Consider the following 22,377-nt stretch of genomic DNA (forward strand, 5'->3'; position numbering starts at 1 on the left):
CACTGAGAGACTCACATGGGTACTTTAAAAAATAAACAAAGTGAGAAACCTGACCCAGAGCTTACCATGTGCTAGCTGGGGGATTTGGGGAATTGTCACCCAAGAGAAAATATTTTTTCTAAACTCTGATGATCACAGAACACAAACATTTCATTTAAGCACAACATTTGTCTTTAAAAAAGAATGAATAGGTTTTCCCTCCTTGAATCACACACCTAATATTGTCAGGTCAGGATTACCTAACTGAATGCCCCTGCTATCAAAGCAGCTGTCACACACTCGCACAGGTGTGGGTCCCCAGCCACGTTCAGGGACAGGGCAGGTCTTGGATGAACAACCATCACAGAAACCTTCTCCACATGCCCGGCAATGGTGTTTGGTATCATTATCTTTAAAAGATATGCCACACTTCCTGCAATTCTGAACAAGGGAGAGAAAAACAAAATACTGAATTCTTCTTCTGTTTAGCTTAGAGGAAAGAACAAAGGGGAGCAGGGAAGCATTTGAAGGCAACAGCAACATTCAGGTTTTTTGTAGTCTCATCCTTCCCTAAACACAAATTGTTCACTTCCCAAACCTGCAGCCTTCTCAAAGTACACAATCATAGCATTATATTTCACCTAACTACTGTGATAACTTCCTATGGAATCCTGAGACTTACCATTTAGGGAGTACTTACTTAGAAGTTTTAGCCAGAGAGTTTGAGGGCCTTACAAGCCCCAGAATTCCATAGGAAGCAATCATGGAAGTTTAAGAGGAATCATAGTGCTATAACTGCATAATGTGAAAGTCAGCATAGTCTCTTGAATAAGACCAGATCCTAGATATCAAAAATCACCACGTTATTTTGGCATCGTAGGCAGGCAGGTGATAGATAGATAGGCAGACAGATTGACAGATAGATATCACAAGAATCTTTACTCCTCTCTAATATTAAAAAAGCAATGACAACAAACTAAATTAACAATCTGCTGCCCTTTCATGACACCCCAAACCACCTGCCTGGGGCATGTGCCTTACTCTCGCCCTAACAGTAAGACTGCCCTTGCTGCTGGGAGGATCCAGACAACTATGAAGGGATCGTTAGCATTTGCAGCAGCCCCTCAGCAGAACACTTTAGATGTTGCTGCACTTAAGTCACATCAGCAGCTGTATTTGAGACATTTGCAGTCTAGCTGTTAGTCTGAGAGGAAAGATACATTGCCTGCTGAAGAAAAACATAGTTGTCAGGAATCCTGTTCTCTTTTTCACCTTCTTTCTCTCTTTGGTTAGGAGGAGGGAGAGTGGAGATGCAAACCTGGCCAGCATTCAAAACAGAACCCAATGAAAGCCAGAGTTCTGTTGTTATGTGCCTTCAAGCTGACTCCAACCTAGGAAACCTTATGATAGGGTTTTCTTGACAAGATTTCTTCAGAGGAGGTTTGCCACTATCTTCCTCTGAGGCTGAGAGAGTGTCACTTGTCTAAGGTCACCAAGTGTGTTTCCATGACTGAGCAAAGGTTCAAACCTTGGTTTCCTAGAGTTCTAGTCAAACACTCAAACCATTAGAAAAGGCTGGCTTCCTATAGCGCTATCTTGGAGGCTATGTTTCCCCAGCTCTTTGCAGAAACTAAGCAAGAAACAATCAAGCATGCAGCCAAAGAGAGGATATGCCAAGTAGCTTTGCATATTCTGTGTGGAAAAAGTGTGGAGAAAAGTGCGAAGCTCATCTTTGGAGCAGAACTAAATAAGAGCACTTTTACAGAGGCTGCTCCCATGCCTGGTCTCTCTCTCTCTCTCTGAGTATGTGTGTGTCTGTAATTAGAGAGGCAGAGAGTGAAAACCTCCATACAGAAGACTGTAGGCAGCCCCTTATATCAGGTGTCACCTGGTTGTGCCTTCTAGAAGTCATTCATGTAAGGACTTGCTTGTTTTTTTCTAAAGTAAAAAATTTACTCTGTAAAACAATGAACCACTTCTACATCTCTTAGGATACGAACTAGGGGAAGGAATAAGGGTTTCTCATCAACAAGCAAGTATGGCACCTGCTAGTTACCAGAATCTGGGAGTTGGGTTTCCAGTAAGCTGGAGCAATCTGATCAGTCAGCCAAGAGGTCACAGCTTTCGTGGGTCCCAAGCTCAATTCAGACACTGACTGAGCCATGAAATTCATTCCATCTATGAGACGCTGGGCAGCATTGTTGTTGTCCTTCAGACTGCAATCGGTCTGCAATGAAAGAAGAAATTGGTACAATGGATATCTCATTGAGCTGGCCTGGTTGTTGACATGCTTCCCTCCATCAAATGTAACCATGGACCACATCCTTTATTCAGAGGATAACTCACCAATGCAACCAGTTACATTCCCAGGATATATGACTACAACAACTCATGATTTTCATGCCACTTCCTTATGAACAATTCCAGTCAGAGCTTGGAAAAGTTACTTTTTTGGATTACAGCTTCCAGAATTCCTCCAGCCCTCACTAGCTATGGGATTTCAGGAGCATATTAAGTTCTCAGTGAGCTTTTAGAAGAAGCATGGAAAGTCCCTCTCAGTTTTTGCCCTGGAATCAGTTACCTCAGCACACTGGGTAGGCACTTAATAGAGAAAAGCAGAGAACATTTCAATTGATACCACAATGCAATCAGGCAGCAGGGATTTGCTTAATATATTTTTCTAAAACTGTAGTAGGTAAGGTATGTCCTGTGGGCTGAATGCCACCCATTTGGGTCCCATTTTGTAGCCCCCAAAGTTCCTCCTAGAGGCCACTGAACCCTCAGACACCAATTTAAAAAATACAGCTTTGACCTCCTTGCAAAGTCCAAATCAAAAAATCCCACAGACAGTAGCCTTACCTGATGTCAAGAAATCACACTGAATCATTTTCTGTCATTCACAAAGCCATGTGGAGGCACTGGAAGGGGTAATTTGCTATCTTTCTGTGGTTGTTGACCTCATTTGAAACACTTCTCCAAGACAACAGCAAAATTAGCACCATCCTTAGATAAACGCCCAGACATGGGGGGGGGGGGGGAATCTCTCTTGCTATGTTTCTCTGGAACTCCTGGACTAATCATTTCCTTTTCTCTTAAGGTGAAGAAAATACTCCATACAACAAACTTACTCCCGGCCAAACATGCACTATTTCTGTCCTCACAACCGTGTCCACAGGATCTTGATTCCCAAACCAGTACTGTCGGCTACGGTACACAACTCCACAGTTGGGGCACTCGATCACATACCTGCAGTCAGGGAGAGAAAATAAATAAGAGCCAGTGACTCCAGCGTGTCCCAAATGACAAGACCAGAGGGGAGGGGAAGGGGAAGGGGAAAGGGAAGGAGGAAGAGAAAGGAAGGGAAGGGAACAGAAGGGAAGGGAAGGGGGGAAAGGCTTGTGTCCTTACCCTGACCAGGCATACTTGGCAAGGCCCATCCAAGGGGAATCAGTAGAAGCAGATGTTTTGGGCACCACCCTGACCTCATTCCCACGTTCATAACAGGCCTGGAATGCAAGAATTCAATTTAAAAGACTTCTTCCCAAGGCTAAAGTCCAAGTCTTGCATGTATGTGAAAAATGTTTGTTTTTCAACAACCATAACCCCCAGTTCCAAAGCAAATATTAAAACTAAGGCCTAAATCCAACTGCTAGAGGAGTATTGTTACTGTTGTTAGTGTTGTTGTTATTTTCTTATATCCCACCTTTCTCCCAATATAAGGACTCAAGGCAATGAACAACAAGAGTAAACCCACAAAATCAAATGCTGAATGTTAAATCAACACATATGTAAATCCCACTGGGACAATCAGTCAACTCTTACTATGACTGGCAACTGATTTAGGTCTAAGAATTTAGGTGCATCCAGTTGGTACATTATGGTGGTTTAACTACACCAGCCTGGCAGTGCCAGCAGGTGCTAATAGACTATGGGTGCTACATCTGTAAAAGAAGCAACGCACTAGAGAAAGAGCCTGCTCGGAGCTGTTTTTGTCTGCCTTCTTTTGAACAGCTCTGGAAAAATGCAACTGCTGGCCTAGTGCATCAGCACAATCCCTCCCTTACTATTCTGTTACAGATTGGGGGAAATCACAGTGCTTTTTATTTCAAAATAACAGAACCAGTGACACCCACCAGAGTTAGCAGCAAAGGTTCAATAAAGCTCCTATTGTTTCTGCCTTCTTGAGACTACAAAATATGGGAATCCAGTGCACACGAGGGAAGGTGGTGAAGACATCCAGTTCTACTTTAATTCCTGCCCTGCTTCCATGGTGTTCCAAAACACCCAAATAGCTAACAGTTGTTGTTGTTGTTTTAAAACAACTTCATTACACTACCCTCACTCTGGATGTTATTGACCTCCAAAGATGCCTTCTTAAACCTTATTTTAGGAAAAAAATGCAATTTAACCCAAAGGGGGGGAAATGTAACATAACCTAAAAGGCAGAGGAAAGAAAAAGGCAGCAGGGGGTGGATGGAGATGTGATGTTTCTTCTGAAGTGGTAATTACTGCTCTAAAATGACAATGTGTTCATTCACATATAACTACACAGTCAGTTTCCAATGGGATATTTAGGCAGTAAGATTAATGAGGTGACTTGCTTCATGAGACCCAGTCAATTCTCCAACACAAGCATTTTACAGGGCATAATAAACAACTGGTGGGTTGCACTCATCTTAACACATCACAACTAGGATAGGTCTGCTAGAACATATGAACTATTTTCTTCTACTCCACTGACTGAGATTCTGTTTCATTTGCTTCATTCACCTTGCAGGTAAATACTCGGTTATCATACTGATGGGTATATCTACAGCGGTTCTTAGCTTCATGAGGCACCCCTTCTTTTGCATGGTTCATGCTGTTCTTACATCCAGATCTGGAATTTCAAAATAAAGCAGAGAAATCTTCAGAGGCAGATTGACTGCCAGCAAAAGAAATAACATTTACCTTTTTACACAGAGTGAGTTGGCTATGTTTCTACTAGGGCTGAATCAAAACTGGGAAATACTTTTTGCATAAGCATTTATCACATGAGAAATGATTGCAGTGCACTGACTAGCAGATCTTTCTAATAAGCTGGGATCACTTCTTATGAGAAAGCAGCCCTCTTTTTAAAAGAATTTCCCCCCCCAAAGTAGCTGCCCAAATGCAGCAAACCACCAGCATAAAGGAGGGCCAGGGGGAGATATTCCTGCCCCTAAAAGAACTGTTTTCTACTCTGAAAATGTTTGCATCTTAACATTTAAAGGAGCCCTGGTTTCTTCTGCCTTGCATTTGTATGAATACCTTAATCTTCAAACTACAATATGTTTTACTTGACTGTTTTTGAAATATACAGACATATTATTCAACAATGCAACAGGAAAAATAATTTAGAAGTGAAGAATGGAAAATTCTCATGCAGCACAGATGGAATTACCCATTTCCAATAAACAATGTATTCTTGCACTGTAGAGCATATTCAGAGAGAAGCTTTCCCATCTACCTACCCACAACTGAGGCAAACAGAAGAACAGGTGAAATACTCGTCTGGAAAGAAGGAACTGTGGGCCATCTGATCATCTGGGATCTCCCCACAGAACCGATCACTCAATGCCTGCAGAACAATGAGCGAGAAACCACCAGTGAACAGGACAAGGCAAGGATATCAAATCAAGAGCTGTTTCACAGAAAGGTATACATCACTTGAACTCCTTTTGATAGAATTCAAAGATATAGCCATGTTAGTCTGTAGAATCAGTATGTAGTGAGTTCTTGTAGCACTGTGAGACTAACTGAAAGAAAAAAGTTGGCAGCATGAGCTTTCCTAGATTTAGGTCTACTTCCTCAATGCATCTGAGGAAGTAGACTGAAGTCTATGAAAGCTCATGCTGCCAACATCTTTCTTTCAGTTAATCTCAAAGGTGCCAGAAGATCTATGTACATATTGAACTCCTTTTGGAAATCTTATTAGTTTCTTTAATAAACTTTGCTGGCTGCCTTTCTCAAGTACAGCATACAGCAGAACAATCATCCCCTTTCCCCTTTATTCTCACCTCCAATTGCTACCTCTTAGCCCAGAAATTTTCCTTGTTTCCTAACAGATAATATTCTATCATCTCTCTAGTGTTGTTGTTGTGTGCCTTCAAGTCATTTCAGACCTATGGTGACCCTAAGGCGAACCTATCATGGGGTTTTCTTGGTAAGATTTGTTCCCACTCACAGCAGCCCTATGAGAAAGTATGACTGACCCAAGGTAACTCGGGTATCTTCATGGCTCACTGTAGACTAGACCCTGGATCTGGCAGGTACTAGTCAAACAGTCTAATTAGAACATGTTGCTGTTTCATATTGTCCCTTCCTACAGCTTCCAGGAAAAAAAGAAGAGGAAAATGCTTACATTCTCTGCCTACACTCACGATTTAAGGTGGCCAATGTCTATGAAAATCTATGGGAAACACTCACCCTACCCAGTTTTTTTTAAAAAATATCATCATTATTTATTACATTTATGTGGCCACATGTCAACAAACACCTTCTGGACAGCTTACAGAGCAAAAAGTACCACAGAATACAATAATGAAAAACAGTAAACCAGACTAGCAATAAAATTCTCTCCTAAGAGAGATGGACTAAAACAATTAGGGTTCAAACAAAGGAGCCGCTCTAAACTGCTTAGAGCGTAATGTTTGTTTGGATTTTAAAATGCAAATATGTTTAAACAGTTTGAGTGAACAAAAGTTGTAGCAAAATTTTATGCAGGAGGAACACAAATTGCACAGATGTAAGGGTGCAATAGACATCCAATGTGGTGTAGTGGTTTGAGCACTGGGACTACGATTCTGGGAGACTAGGGTCCAAAACACACTGCAGAAATAATCCAGTTTGAGACCGCTTTAACTGCCCTGGCTCAATGCTAAGGAATTCTGGGAACTATACTTCTCTATCAGAGAGCTCTGGTGCCACAATAAACTAGGATTCCCAGGAATTCTAGTGGTCTCAAACTGGATTATTTCTGCAGTGTGTTTTGGACTTCAGATTCAAATCCTTGCTTGCCCATGGAAACCCACTGGGTGGGCTTGGATAAGTCACATTCTCTCGGCCTCAAAGGAAGGCAATGACAAACTCCCTCTGAACAAATCTTGCTAAGAAAACTCCACAATAGGTCACCTTAGGGTCTGCATAACTGACTTGAAGGTACAGAGTAACAAGGGTGTAGAAACAGCACTGGAAACTGTGAGTATGTCAATGTTTGGCCACTGGAAAGCAGCACTTCACAAACATATCCTTGTCATATTGTTATAAAACCACACAATCTCTCCTTGGTTCAGGAAAGAACAACTCTAGGTGAAGAAAGAGCAAGTGTTTATGATTAGAATGGGAACATTTCCCCATTCTGGAAAAGTATGACTTACTGTATGATTAAAATGTGAATATTTCACATTCCATCATCCATAAATAGAATTCTCCTGAACAGATACTGAACATTAATAGCATGAGTAAGTGTACCCCAATATGTTAAACTGATTTAGTAAATCTCCTATTAATTACTGGTATGTTCTGGAGAGGGTTACAGGAAAGAAGAATTAGACTGCAATCTTATGCATATTTACCTAGAAGTAAGTGACTACAGTGCTACTTATTTCTGAGTAAACTCACCTAGTATTGTATTGTCTCTGATGGTTAGTGTCACCTCGGTTAAATATGAAAATAAAAACAGCACCACAGAAAATCTAAGAATGGGACTGTGGGGAAGAAGTTAAAAAAGGGAAAGAAAATTTCCTACAAAAACATACTCTAATCTTAAAATACACATAACTTTGCTCATATACCTTGCCCGGTTGCTATTCATACCCGTACACAGCTGTGGCTCTTGACTGCTAGATGTCACATCTTTGCTATCTAGAGATGGAAAAACCATCTCCCCCATTTAAGGAAACAGAGGAAAATCAAGGCAAGTCAAAGAATGGGTTGTTGCCCGGAGACCATGTCCTGACACTCAGTTACCCTGGTAACAATATGGACCTTTCCACTGTACTAGAAGACCTCATTCTTGCTTGTGTATGTATAGAGCGCGAACAATCATTACTTGCTCCCATCCTCAGAGGCTAAGTATCTGTATTACAAAAGCTATAAAACCTAGATTTGCTGAGGCAGACAGAAAAGAAGAGTACCTGGGACTGAAATAGTACTCTTTGCACACTCTGTCTAAAGTTTATTCTAGCCTGCTTTTTGTATACTTTTAATCTAATAGACACAGTCATAAGTGAAATCCAGGATCCATCTACAATGTAGAAATAATGCAGCTTGATACCACTTTCACTGCCATGGCTCCATCCCACAGAATCCTGGGATTTGTACTTTTGTAAGCACCAGCACTCTTTCACATAGAATGCTAAAGACCTTGTGAAACTACAAATCCCAGGATTCCACAGGATGCAGCTACAGCACTTAAAGTGGTGTCAAACTGCATTATTTCAACAGTGTAGATGCACACTGAGATTTCAGGGTAGTACCATCAGGGTAGGGGTTTGGGACAGAAGTACCATACTAAGCAGTGCAAGCCATCAGCTGCCAGTCCACAGCAAGCTTCCTTGAAACTATGTGAATACAATAATAATATGGTACCAGTTGCTGTAGGTTATATTTCAGAGGAAGGTACTGGCAAACTGGCACTCGAAGGGTGGTGGAGTCTCCTTCTTTGGGGGTTTTTAAACAAAGACTGGATGGCCATCTGTCAAGGGTACTTTGACTGTGTATTCCTGCATGGCAGAAGGTTGGACTTGATGGCTATTGAGGTCTCTTCCATTTCTATGATTTTATAAAAGCTACCCCTGAGAATTTCTTGCCTAAGAAAACCTGATGAAATTCATGGGGTAACTATATTGTCAGCAGTTCACAGTTGTCCATAGGCAACTTGAAGACACACACACACAGAGAGAGAGAGAGACAGAATGGGAAAATTGCTAGTTTGCTGCACAAGGTGGCTTAAGAAGCACTAGCATAAAATACTACAAGGCAGGGAAATAAGACTATTTTGACTATAGAGTCTATAAGTACAAAGTTTCTCTGCTGAATAAAACTAGAAAAAAATTATTGCATGGAACATAGCTATATGCCATGAAGGCACAAGCTGACAGACTCTAGAACTCAGATGTGCAACTCAGTGCCACCTGACTTTCTTGGACTGTAGCTCCCATCAATACCAGACAGTATGGCCAACTGTCACTGATGAGAAATGCAGTCAAAAACATCTGGAGATCACTAGGTTGCCTATCTATTCCCTCAAGTATAGGAAGACAATTGTGCTCATCCAGATGTTTTTAGCCAACAGTTTCCAGCAGCCCTAGTGAAGATGGCCAATGGTGAAGAATTATGATAACTGTGGTCCAAAAAACATCTGAAGGATCATAGTTGCCCACTCCTACTCTATAAAGTTTTTGGTCCAGCCATGTAATCCAAGGCCATTTTCTATAATAAAAATGATTCAAAGTCTTCAACTTACTTTGAGTGCTTTGTAGATAACACCAGGAGGCCGAGGGGAACGTGTAGTATTGTTTTCTAACTGCTGCTCCACAGCGTGCCTGAGCCCAGAGAAATCTGTTGGGGGATTCTGTGTCCTTATTCCTTTGTAATGGATTGAGCTGAAGGCTTCAGGGAATAGACCAAGTTTCCGGAATCGGTCCTGGATCAGCTTCTCAGGCACCTCAGAAGGGTGATCTAAACATATTCAGCAGTTCGTCAACAGTTGTTGGTTAATCTTAGCTATACCAAACTTAGAATAATTTACATCAGGAGTGAAGAACTTTGGTGGCTTGAGGGGGCAATTTTCTGAACCAGGATTTTTTGAGGATCAGATTGTCAAAACTTCCTGAAATAGCAATAAAAATTTCCAAAATGTCTGGTTTTGAAAAGGGGATTTTAGGGGAGTCTTACAATGCAGGAGTCACCTCCAATATATTTAAAAGGTAAACTGTCACTCCTATAGGAACCGAGTCATGGTAATTCTCCTTCTTCTTGTTGGTGAGAGAGTTAGACTACAGCAGGGGTAGGCAACCTTTTTGAGCCGGGGGCCGGGTTGCTGTCCCTCAGACAACTGGGGGGCCGAAGCCAAAAAATAAATAATTAAATAATTTTTAAAAAACTAAAATATATAAATAAACCAGGACAAATGTAGGACAAAATTTTCAAATGGAAGACACTTTTTTTAAAAAATGGAGGACACGTGAAAAAAATTGCTGATTTTTAAAAAAATGTTAATATAAATGCATGTTTCTGAGGCTTCTATAGACAATTGCCCCCCCAAAGGCCCCGGTGGCAATCGGTGGCAGGACCAGGCCGGGGGCCGGTCCCAAGGCCTTGCCGGGCCGCATCCGGCCCGCGGGCCGCAGGTTGCCTACCCCTGGACTACAGAAACAGCCTTTGAGACTGTTTGCAGAGCCTCTGGGCCACACTTTGTACACCGTTGATGCAGTAGGATAGGGCATTCTAATCCTCAAGAATCACATTTTGCCTCATTAGTCTTGTAACACTAGACCTACAAATCACATCATCAATTGATGAGTTGTAAACAATATCCCAAGGCTCCACTCACATGTCATGCAAAGATTTTTTTAAAAAACAGACAAAATACAGTTCCAATTCAAATGCAACTGAAAGTGATCCATGTTGCAGCTTCTGATGTCCATCTTATTTCCATTTACTCACCTGCACCCAGTAACTGTGTGTATACAGTCTCATGGAAGATAATGACTCCTGGACCCAAAGTAGACAGTGGAACATCTAGACCACAACGGGCTGTGGTTGCCTTTAGCTCCTTGGTGAAGTGTTTTAGATAGGCCTCTGATGCATCTCCAAGAAATTTGAAAAGATCATTATGAAGTCTGTCGGCATGAGTGCGGTAGATAATGAGGTCTGAAATGGCCAAGACCTTCAGAAGCAACCGGGTCCTCTGACTTAGGTTCACAGTGGCTCCAAGAAGACCCTCTGTGTCAATCACCACCATTCTGTGAACAGGATCATAGGCTGCCCAGACACCTACTGTACAAGACTCCTGGGCTGGTGATGTTTTAAAGACCTCACGACCATAGAAGAAAGTGTGATTAAGTGTATGAGATTTGCCATCGCCTGTATTCCCAAAAATAGATACCACCTTTACATGTTGGTCAGGCTTGCAGTCCAGTTTCCTGATAAATTCTTCTTCATTTTCCACCTTACAAAACAAGAAAAAGAAGACTGTATGAGAGTCTTACAAAAGCAAGGGCCAAATTAATGAAGCTTTGCTACTTCGGAGATCTGACCTGCAATCCCAAAACAAGATTCCATTAAATTATTCCCAGAATCCCACAGCTAACATGTCCAAAAAAGGAAGTTTCCCCTAGCTCTTCTCCTATAGACATCACATCACCAGCAATGAATATTTTGTTGTTGCTATTGTGTGCCTTTAACTCATATCTGAATTATGGTGATCCTAAGGCAAAGCTATCATGAGGTTTTTCTGGAAGAATTTGTTCAAAGGTGGTTTGTTCAAAGCTGAGTGTGACTTGCCCAAGTTGGTTATGAACCCTGGTCTCCCAGTGTCCTAGTCCAGCACTCAAACCACTACTCCATGCTGGTTCTCAATTACTACACTGGTGGTGTGTTGTTTTTTTTAAGTTGCACATATACAACAGTTTAATCCTGTTGAACCACTTCATTTTTAACAAGTTATTTCAGCTGAGAAAAATAGTTAAAGAAACTGAACAGCAAGACTAAAAGGTTCTCTACTTTTCTAACTAGAATCATTCTCTAAATTTTGAAGACTGGTAGTAATATTTCCATCTTATATTATGGGCAAGTTACAAAACTTTGGCCCCATACAGACAGGCCAAAATAAAGCTGCTTCAGGTCACTTTGGAGGTATGCTGTTTAAATGACACACGTGTCCTAAGGGGCTGGAAACCATGCCAAAGCCACGTTCTGGTCCTAATGACTGGAGCATGGCTTTGGCGCAGCTTCTGGACTCTTAGGATGCTTGCATCATTTAAACAGCATACATCCAAAGTGACCTGAAGCAGCTTTATTTTGGCAGTCTCTATGGGGCCTTTGATGGCTTTCTTTTGGTACTCAAAAGAACTGCTGCATCGCAAGATTCTGCTACTCCTAATACTGAAGCCACAGAAGTAACCCACACAAGTGGATTCTTCATCCTTCCCAAAGATGTCACACCTTAGCAACACAGGAAAAATATGAACGGATGAATGGTTTTAATTTACTCTATTTTAGCATTCTTAGTCATATGATTCAGTCCCTACAAGTAGTAAATACTGGTAGTAACATTAGGATCATTATACTTACAATAAAAATTAACCAAATAGCTTTCAAGGCAATTCTGCTGTCTATGGTGTAAGAAAACAGAACTCCATTGACAGAGTAACCATTGTCCTGCTATTTTGCTATGGGCAGGAGATGGAAGGGGGCAGTCTTGTCCCTCACCACTATGAAAGACAGAATTAACTACAGCAGTTATAGGATTAGCATAAGGCTTCCCCATTCATACATTGAGAAAATGAAGCAGCTTTGGACATAACTGACCCCTGATCATCCTATTTTTCTTGCTTTGCTGGCAGAATATCCATGCTAGCACAACCTTCTGCCAGGCAACTGGGGCACACAAGTGATGTGTCATCTTACTAACATAGTTCTATCTTTTTCAGCACAGTAGCATTTATGCAGCTCTCTGTGGTCCGTCAGTTGGCTTTCCACTGGGCCTCAACTATCCCCTTTATCACACAATAGAGTAGGCCCTTGGTATCTGCCGGGTTTGGTTCCCAGGCCCCAACATAGATACTAAAATCCATGGATGCTCAAGTCCCATTATATACAATAACAGTAAAATGGTGTCTCTTATATAAAATGGCAAAATCAAGGTTTGCTTTTTGGATATATATTGAAACTGTGGATGGTTTAATCTGCGGATGCAGAATCCGTGGATACAGAGGGACAACCATATCTCTTGGTTACTGTAGTTAGGATTATTGACACTGATGGACATAGAAGATTATTTTTTTTAGAATGAGCAACGTATATAGAAATTAAAACCAAAGGCTTCATTTTATTGTGTTCAGGTGAGGTGTCATGTGTTTTATTCCACATTTGCAGTGTCAGCTTGTGTTGAACTTTAACAAGGAGATACAGGATTATAGTTCTGATTTACAGTTTGTAATAAGTAAATACCACTAGCTTCCTTTTTTTTTTTTTAAACAGTGGTCCCTGCCTTGTACAACTGCATGGTAAACACAATTTAGCAGACTAAACTGTTTCTGACATGTAGCAGAGCAGAAGCTGCAAGATATGTTTTGTCTCACAAGTTTCTATCTTGTTGCCTCATAAGGGCAGGGGGAAAGGTGTCCATGAGCCCTGAGACATGAAAAAAAAAGAGCTGGCCATGAAAACTACAATATTTAAATTACAGGAGAGTCTGGGAGAAGCAGCTGTGTCTGAATTTTCTTTGGTACTGTAAAACTGTTAGAGAGACTCTCCAGTTTGCAAACTGGCAACTTTAATTGGCTCAATTGCTAGGGATCCCCTCATATGCCACAGCTATGTTTACTGGAAAACAGAATGAGCAACAGATGTGCTAAAGCCATGACAGACAGCTGGATGCTGATTTAAAAGGCAGTGCTGGCAACTGCAGATAGTCTCAAAACCAAGCCACTGGGTGGAGCTCTTGGTACCGACTGGTGTCAAAATGGATATACTTAGCAGCACTGGTTGCATAAGAAAACATTTGTTTAATGAATGGTGCAATAGAAGGCAATAAGAAAGTTGTGAAAAGCAAAATGAAAAATTGAGGCTGCTATCCTGCATACACATTTACTTCAAAATACATATGCACTGCTAAACACTCTCCAGATTCATCAAAAAGTCACTCTTTCATTTAGCCTGTCGTCATCCCCCCTCTCGCTTATGAGTCAAAGCAGCTTATAACATTAAAAGGATATCAAATAATAGAAAGCTAGGAAAATTCTATAGAACTACAGAACAGTCAAATGGCTGTCCAGCTGCGTCATTTAAAAAAAAAGGGACATGTTGACCCCTAACTGCCTACTAGCCATGAAATAAAATCCTTGTTGTGGCTTATAAATGGAATCTTGTTCATTTCAAACTACAGAGGAGGTAGTATGTCACCGGGCTGCCTAAGAGAAGAGTACTTTCACTAGGGTTTACAAGCTTGTAAATTTTTTTCAAATGGATAGTAAGGTTGCCATATATTTTACCAAATGTGGTCCTCTACTTCTTATAGCAGTTTCATACCCAGAAATCCAGCAGGTCAGGTTTTTTCTGTACCCAGATGCAACAGAAAACAAGGCTTCTGTCCGTTTCTGCAGAAAAGTGGATTTCTGCAGCTATACTTGACATTTATGTAGATAATTCTACATATTACAAGGTGTAGGGAGTAGGGACCTATTCCTCTTTGGCATGTGGCCTTGCTTTCCTTTATGACAGCGTCACCCCTCAGATTCCTGAGTGTGAAGCTGGGTGTAAAAGACACATGAACATGGTCAGAAGTAAAGATGAACCCCACAGTCAAATCACTCATTAAGTCCAAGAATTACAAACTTGGGAGTTATAGTGCTGTCTTTGGCTGCATCTGCACTGCAGAAAAAATGCAGTTTGATACCACTTTAACTGCCATGGGTCAGTGCTATGGAAGTCTTGGGTTTGTAGTTCTGAGACCTATTTAGCTTTCTGTCAGAGAGCTTGAGTGCCACAATAAACTACAAATCCCAGGATTCCATAACATGGAGCCATGGCAGTTAAAGTGGTAGTAAACTGCATAATTTCTGCACTGCGGATGCAGCCTTTATCACAGTCTAGGGAACGAGACTTCAAGTTCTCTCCAGAACTCTTTATCACACTGTATGTTAAGCAAAACATTACGTTTCTTCTACTGGATCAACACTACCTCCTGTGCTTCATGTGTCCTTAAAAAGGGTACTTATTCTTTTCACACTAGAGAAACATTCTGTACTTGGCCTTTTTACAGCTTAAGAGAATTAATACCTCTGCCTGATATCATCATAGTCACCAGCATCTGGATATATGATAGAAAAAGGAGAGGTTGCGCCCAAAGTTTGGAGGTAACATCTTACAAGTGACAATACTACCTGTAACATGTTACTTTTAGGTGTAATAATATTATTTTTCTACGTCCAGTTAAAGACTGGTAGCGCTGTTACTTTTCTTCCATGAAGTGAGCAACATGTATTGTACTTGATACTCTTTTCTCATTATTCTTCATAATGTTTGGAGGTCAATTTGTGGAGGGCTTTCCTCCCCCACATTTAGATTCCCTACCCCTGCAAAAGAGAACTAAAAATTAATGAGCCACACAGCAAGGAATTAAACTGATTATATCAACAAAACCATAGTCTTAGTCATAACAAGTTGCTCCTTGGGCTCTGTAATTAATTTCATAATTATTTTTTTAAAAAGCAATGTACAAATCTCTTACTATTAAATAAGAAGGCTGACAACAGATCTCTGACTTATGAGGCATAGGAAGCTGCCATGCCTAGCTCACTTGTTTCACCTTGTACCATCTTAGACCTGGTCCATCTAACTTGCCCATACAGTATATATGCAAAGCAATAGTAGTTCCTTGGGCTTTCATACAAGAGTCTCTTTCCCAATCGTACTGGGATAATGAACATGAGAGCTTTTGCATAAAAACACAGTTCTTGTTTTTTTGTGGGTTTTTCAGGCTATGTGGCCATGTTCTAGCAGAGTTTCTTTCTGACGTTTCGCCAGCAGAAAGAAACTCTGCTAGAATATGGCCACATAGCCCGAAAAACCCACAAAAAACTATAGATGCCGGCCATGAAAGCCCTCCACTTTACAAAACACAGTTCTGTCACTGAGTGATGGCCCTTTCGTCAAACATTTTAGCCAAGTAATGAACAAGAGATTTTAAACAAAGTTTGTTTTATAAGGAATGAAAAGAGAATAATTTTATCTGATGACTGTTAAAATCAATTGTTTTCTTCTTTTTGTATATTATTTTGCTAACTTAATCTCCTTATGTAACATAAATATCAATGCAAAATACAATGACATTTGCTGACTTCTTACAGTAAATGTTAAAGGCCAATGACTGACAAGATCTGGGCAAGATTTTTTCTACAGTTACAAAGGGATACCTACTGAAACTTTTTGCTTGCCTCCTTGACCCCTGTCTCCTTCCCCTTCCTCATGCCAGATAAGTCAGTTAACTCCTACTACAGATGGCAGACTAAAGGCATTATTACATATGATGCTTAACTGCCATGATCTTCTAACATTTAGAAAATACCACATTCTGCCTGAAGGGACCTCTGTAGTACAGACCAGAGAAAAAGAAAATTGTTTCACCATTATCAAAATAATTGGCCCAAAGACTCAAATTTAGCCAAGAGTGTACAGGATAAAAATGAGGGCACTGCCCTTCCAAATAAGAATTCTGCCTCCCGAAATGAACTTTTCCTTCAGTCACCAAATTTCTAGCATTGCTTGGAGCGAGACACTGATAATCATTTATATCTAGAACTCTTATCTTTCCTGTGCTCTCATTCCTTCAGTAACTTCACCTGCCCCATTTCTTTGGATGCCTAAACTGTTCCAAGTTACCACAAGGCTAGACATTTGAGATCTGAAGGAAATTTTAATTTGGAGGGGACAGAATTCCTCTGATCTTGTCCTCATTCTCCCCCAGCTATATCCCTGTGTCCACCCAAATAGCAAATAATCTGTTTGTGACTATTTATAGGCTCCACAATACTTGCACAGTTGAATTTAACAGACATGACTCACACAACTTAGAACTGAAATACCAAGAGTTCAGCCAGGACCAAGGTTTGCTCTCAGTAACATCAGGACAGCTAAGCCAAACAGAGCTAGAGCAGTCAACAAAGCCTCTGCCTCTTGGATAACAGGTCAAGCCAGCCACTTTCTCCCTGACTGCTTATGGATAAGTATCCGAAAAGAGGCAGCATGGTATAGTGTGAGTGTTGGGCTATGATCAGGGTTCAATACACTGCTCAGCCATGGAAACCCACTGTGTGACCTTGGGTGAATCAAACACTCTTGGCCCCAGAAAACTCTGTGACAGATTTGCCTTTGGATCCGCCATATGTCAGAAACAACTTGAAGGCACACAACAACATCCTAAAATCTACATGAGAACTACAGTACTTTAATGTAGATTCAACAGTAAATGGACCTAGGTAGGGGGGGAAATCTGTGCCTTTCTGTGCAGTCTGTGGGGGAGCCAAAATGTTTGCAAGCTACTTACAATGAGCCTTGTCAAATCAAGAGTTAGATCTCCACCTTAGAACTGTGTGTTTTGTGGGAAGGACTGCAAAGGAAAAGCCTCAATGCAACAATTGGATTTCCGCAAGACTAGGGGTGGGCAACTTGTGGCCTTCTATATGTTTTGGGCCTACAACTCCCATCATATCTCAAACTTGGCTATGCTGGTTTGGGCTAATGCAGCCTTTCTCAAATAGTGGGGCGGGGCGCGAGGCTCCGTAAAGGGGGGCGCGAGGCTCTGTTATGCAGAGGTGTACTTATAACAATTTTATAGACAAATGATACTATTTACAGTCACGCTGGGGGCGTGAAATGTTTTCTTCTTCCTGGGGGGGGCATGACAGAAAATAATTGAGAAGCACTGGGCTAATGGGAGCTGCAGCTACATTGACATCTGGAGGGCCACAAGTTGTCTGTCTATTCCCAAGAGTGTTGCCTTGATCCAAGCAGATCTGATTTGCCCAGTGAACAATTTCCCATTAGCCTGCTACTCTGTGCTTTTCATACACCACAGCCATTTTTACCTGGATCTCTTCAGTTTCATCCACCAACAGGAAGCTTACAACATTTTCAGTCATCTTCTTCCTCTTGGCCTCCTCATCCATCCCCTCCTCCTCCTCTTGCTCCTGAGATTTGCTACAGTGGTATACAGTAATGGGGTGTTTCCTCTTGTTTCCACCAGCATGAGTCCTCTTCTGACACTCTACACATAGGTTAATTTTGCATGCTTGGCACCTTACTGCTGCCCTCTGTCTGGAGCTTGCACTATTGCTTTGCATGATGTTCCCACTGGTAACCTTGCAAGTGTCACAGTACGGGACATGGCCTGCTTTAATTCGGGTCCGTTCATGGTTTCGTAGTCTTTCTTGTCTGTGCAGTTCTTCCTCACACCGCTGGCACTGGAGGCTTCCACATTCATCACACTCAAAGTTTGCTTCATCGGTGCCACTGCAAGCATAACTTTCCTGGCACAAAAGAGCTGTATTCAGTCCCTTATCTGCTGTTGGAGGCTGGGCACTCATGTTTAGAAACTTGCTGTCAAGTTTATAAAATTATTTTTTTAAAAAGAAAGATATGTCTATTGGCTTCCCAATGGATTAAAATCAATATTAATCTTAACATGGGGGAAACACTGAAAAAATTGGTGCCTTTCCTAATGCACAGCTAGTCTTGATTCTCCCTCCTATACAGCTAGAATGATTTCTTGATATGAAAAGTGCAATTTTGTATGTGTCTCAGAAATGTAAACGTTGCAGGTTCTCAAAATGAACGATAGGCCTAAATGAATCCCAAGCTGAAAGTCACAACAAATTTAGATGTATGAAAAAAAAATCTGGTATGTTTTTAAAATGTAAACAAGATCTTTTCCCTCAAGCACCTATAAAAGAAAGAGAGAGAAAGTTGAAATAAAATAGTAAGTAAATAAAATTCAACAGACAATGCAGACAGTATTATTAGAGAGTCCTTTGTTTTCCTCATATACTATGACACCTGCTTCAAAATACAAAACACTTGTAGGCACTTCTCAGATCTGTTTTTATTCTAAAACAAATTATTGGTTTGCCTGCTTTTTGCAATGCAATCTCATACACACATCATTATTTTAGCTGTAAATATATATATGAAAAACTACTTTGAGATCAATGATCAATTACCCAGTGGGGCTTCATAAAACTAACTACACACTTCACAATCCCATGTACTCAGAAGAAACTCCAGATTAATTATGTTAAATATTTATAAGCCACTTCTCTGAACCATATTCAGTGACCCTCTTATATAAATGAACATAGGACTGCAGTCTTTAAAACAATTTTGTAAACAAACATGAGAGCAAACTACATCAAAGTTTAACAGGTTCTGAAACTCTACAAAGTGCTTGCATTTTGTTTTGTAACATCAATGCCTCCAGTTGCCATGAAATGTGTGAATAATTATCATTGAAAACATATTTAAACTATTGGAGGCAAGGGGTTACAGTACATGAGTCTTCACTGATTTAGCTGTATTAGTCTGTAAAATCAGTATGTAGAGAGGTCTTGTAGCACCTTTGAGACTAACTGAAAGAAAGAAGTTGGCTGCATGAACTTTCCTAGACTAAAGTCTACTCCCTCAGATCCCCAAATGCATCTGAGGTAGATTTAAGTCTACGAACGTTCAAGCTGCCATCACGTTTCTTCACTGTTTACACATGTGGATTCACTTAACATTCAGTAAACAGCTCCTTATCAACGCAATCAAAATAAGAACAAATTGCAAAATACATACTTAACAGGAAGTAAGCTCAAGTCTACAAATGTACCAACTTCTGTCAGTTAGGCTCCATCCACACTGTGGAAATAAAACGGTTTGGTATCGCTTTAACTGGACAGGCTCAAGGCTATGGATTCTGGAAACCTCACCAGAGCAGAGGTCTGCTCTGCTCTGGTGCCACAAAAAACTCTAATTCCCAGAATTCCACAGCCTTGAGCCTGGCCAGTTAAAGCGGAGTCAAACCAGGTTGTCTCAAAGGGTCTACAAGATGGCCATGTTAGTCTGTAGAATCAATACATAGAGAGATCGTACAGCCCCTTTGAAACTAACTGGAAGAAGAAGTCAGCATCTGAGATAGTAAAGTCTACAAAAGCTCCTGCTGCCAATTTCTTTCTTTCAGTTAGTCTCAGAGGTGCCACTAGATCTCTCTTCTGAATTATACAGGTACAGAACAATATTACCAAACATTATTAAACAACAACAAAACAACAGCAATATTAAATAGCACATAACAATACAGTCACCCCTCTGTTTTCGCAGGGGATCCGTTCCGCACATCACCACCCCACAAAAACGGAGTTTCGCATATATTCAAGCCCCATTGACACGGCCCATTGTTTTCCTCTCTGTTCGTCCCTAGCACATAAGTGAGGGACGTGGATTCCAAAGTCGCAAGAACAGAGGGAGGACTGTATAAAACATTAAACATAATAATAATTATTATGCTTAATAATTTTTTGTAATAGTTATTATTAATAGTTAAATATTATTATTATTATGAAATCGCACAGAGCAATATTACCAAATGTTATTAAGAATAATAAGCATCATCATCATCATCATCATCATCATCATCATCATCCACTCTGGGATTTAAGATGTAAAACATAAAGGTGATGTGAGTTAACAAAACTAGAGCATCAGAAAATTGGTTTATGCAGTATCCAATATTGAGGATAATTATGAAGGGAAGGGATAAGGGTAATGCTTTTCTTTCTAAAATTAAATTAGAGATGAAGAGTTGCGGCAGAGAAAAGTTATTACAGAAGCAGGTATTTAAGCTTTGGAAGATTATTTTCTGCATTAATGGTAGGATAGGTATATACAATGAATGTGGAAATGTAACAGATGCCAAATATAGCAATAGACATGCACCGCTTAAGGTGGGAAGTAAACATACAAGGATAAAGGAGGTAGTTTTTTTTAAGATACAGTACTTAGTTTAACAACAATGGGAATCATGACTCTATATTTTACACTATTTCATTTGTATCTTTTCAAGTATGTGTATAATAATTAAAATAAAAATAATAAATACTATTATTAAATAGCCCAGAACAATATTACCAAACATTATTAAACAACAGCAACAATAATATTATATTGATATTAATATAATAGTAGTTATTAATAGTTATTAATAATGCTAAACATTATTATTAAATAGCCCAGAACAATATTACCAAATGTTATTAAACAATAACAATAATATTATATTAATATTACTATAATATTTAATAATATTTAATAATAATTCTAAATATCATTATCAAATAGCATAGAACAATATTACCAAACATTATTAAACAACAGCAATAATAATATAATATTAATATTTATTAATATTTATCAAAATACTAAATATTATTATCAAATAGGACAGAACAATATTACCAAAGATTATTAAACAATTATTATTATTAAAGAACAACAGAATATTACCAAACTTTATTAGACAATTATTATTATTATTATTATTAAAGAACAACAGAACAATATTACCAAACATTATTAGACAATTATTATTATTATTAAACAGCTACAGAACAGTATTACCAAACATTGTTGATGTTGTTACTATAAGTATTATAGGACAGTCCTAAAAAACATTGTTATTAAATATTGTTATTAAATAGCACAGAACAATATTACCAAACCTTATTAAACAATGATTAATAATAATAATAATATTAAATAACAACAGAACAATATTACCAAGTATTATTATAGTTACTCTGACTATTATTAGGCAGCCATAAGAAACATTGTTATTAAATATTGTTATTAAATAGCACAGAATAATATTACCAAATGTTGTTAAACAATTATTGTTCTTGTTAAATAGCAACAGAACAATACTACCAAGTGTTATTGTTGTTGTTACTGCAGATATTATAACATAGTCCTAAGAAACATTATTATTAAATATTGTTATTAAATAGCACAGAACAATATTACCAAACCTTATTAGACTATTATTGTTGTTGTTATCAGATAGCAACAGAACCATATTATTAACATTATTAGGCTATTATTATTATTATTATTATTATGAAATAGCAACAGAACCCTATTACCAAGTGTTATTGTTGTTGTTTCTTGCAAGCATCATTAGACATCCACAAGAAACCTGTATGGAGTGACTAAGGAGGGGCAGATCTCCCTGGGGGGAAGAATCCTTGGGGGGGGGGGGGCAGAGAAAAAGAGTGAGGGGAGAGGACTGAGAGCCCCAGCCCCCCCCCCCAAATAAAGCCCAGGAACAAAACAGGGGGATCTATTGTTTACAAAACAGGAGGCACCTCCTTCTTCCTCCTCCTGCTCCTGCTCCTGCTCCCTGCCAGTCCAGGGGACTAAGTCATCCTCTCCTTCTCCTGCTTGCTGCCCAAAGGGCCGAAGGGGAGGCTGGAGCCCCCCGCCATGAAGCCCTCCTCCTCTTCCTCCTCCTTCTGGCCCCAGAGAGGCAGCAGCAGGACCGGCCTGGGCCCCTCTGCCTTGGCCCCTTGTTGTCACCGGGGATCAGCTGATCACAGGAAACTTCAGGGTTATGCTTCCCTC

General features: G+C 39.9%; 1 protein-coding gene across 4 annotated transcripts in view; it reads right to left on the reverse strand.

The window, feature by feature from the left end:
• Positions 1-22,377, reverse strand: part of ZFYVE1 (zinc finger FYVE-type containing 1) — a 29,177-nt gene extending 6,800 nt beyond the window's left edge. Inside the window, exons 1-10 of one of the 4 annotated variants that reach the window (XM_042472260.1) lie at positions 22,122-22,377; positions 17,814-18,667; positions 10,669-11,173; positions 9,467-9,681; positions 5,472-5,578; positions 4,750-4,858; positions 3,388-3,485; positions 3,108-3,225; positions 2,036-2,206; positions 240-420 (exon numbers count right to left, since the gene is read on the reverse strand). In XM_042472260.1, the coding sequence (XP_042328194.1) occupies positions 240-420; positions 2,036-2,206; positions 3,108-3,225; positions 3,388-3,485; positions 4,750-4,858; positions 5,472-5,578; positions 9,467-9,681; positions 10,669-11,173; positions 17,814-18,311 (2,002 nt within the window). In that variant the 5' untranslated portion in view covers positions 18,312-18,667; positions 22,122-22,377. Of the gene's footprint in view, positions 1-215; positions 421-2,035; positions 2,207-3,107; positions 3,226-3,387; positions 3,486-4,749; positions 4,859-5,471; positions 5,579-9,466; positions 9,682-10,668; positions 11,174-17,813; positions 18,668-20,344; positions 20,827-21,899; positions 21,988-22,121 lie in introns of those variants that run through there. The other 3 variants (XM_042472237.1, XM_042472253.1, XM_042472245.1) reach the window with 3 other exon arrangements.

This window comes from Sceloporus undulatus, chromosome 1 (genome assembly GCF_019175285.1).
Source record: "Sceloporus undulatus isolate JIND9_A2432 ecotype Alabama chromosome 1, SceUnd_v1.1, whole genome shotgun sequence".
In the NCBI taxonomy this organism is placed as follows: domain Eukaryota; kingdom Metazoa; phylum Chordata; class Lepidosauria; order Squamata; family Phrynosomatidae; genus Sceloporus; species Sceloporus undulatus.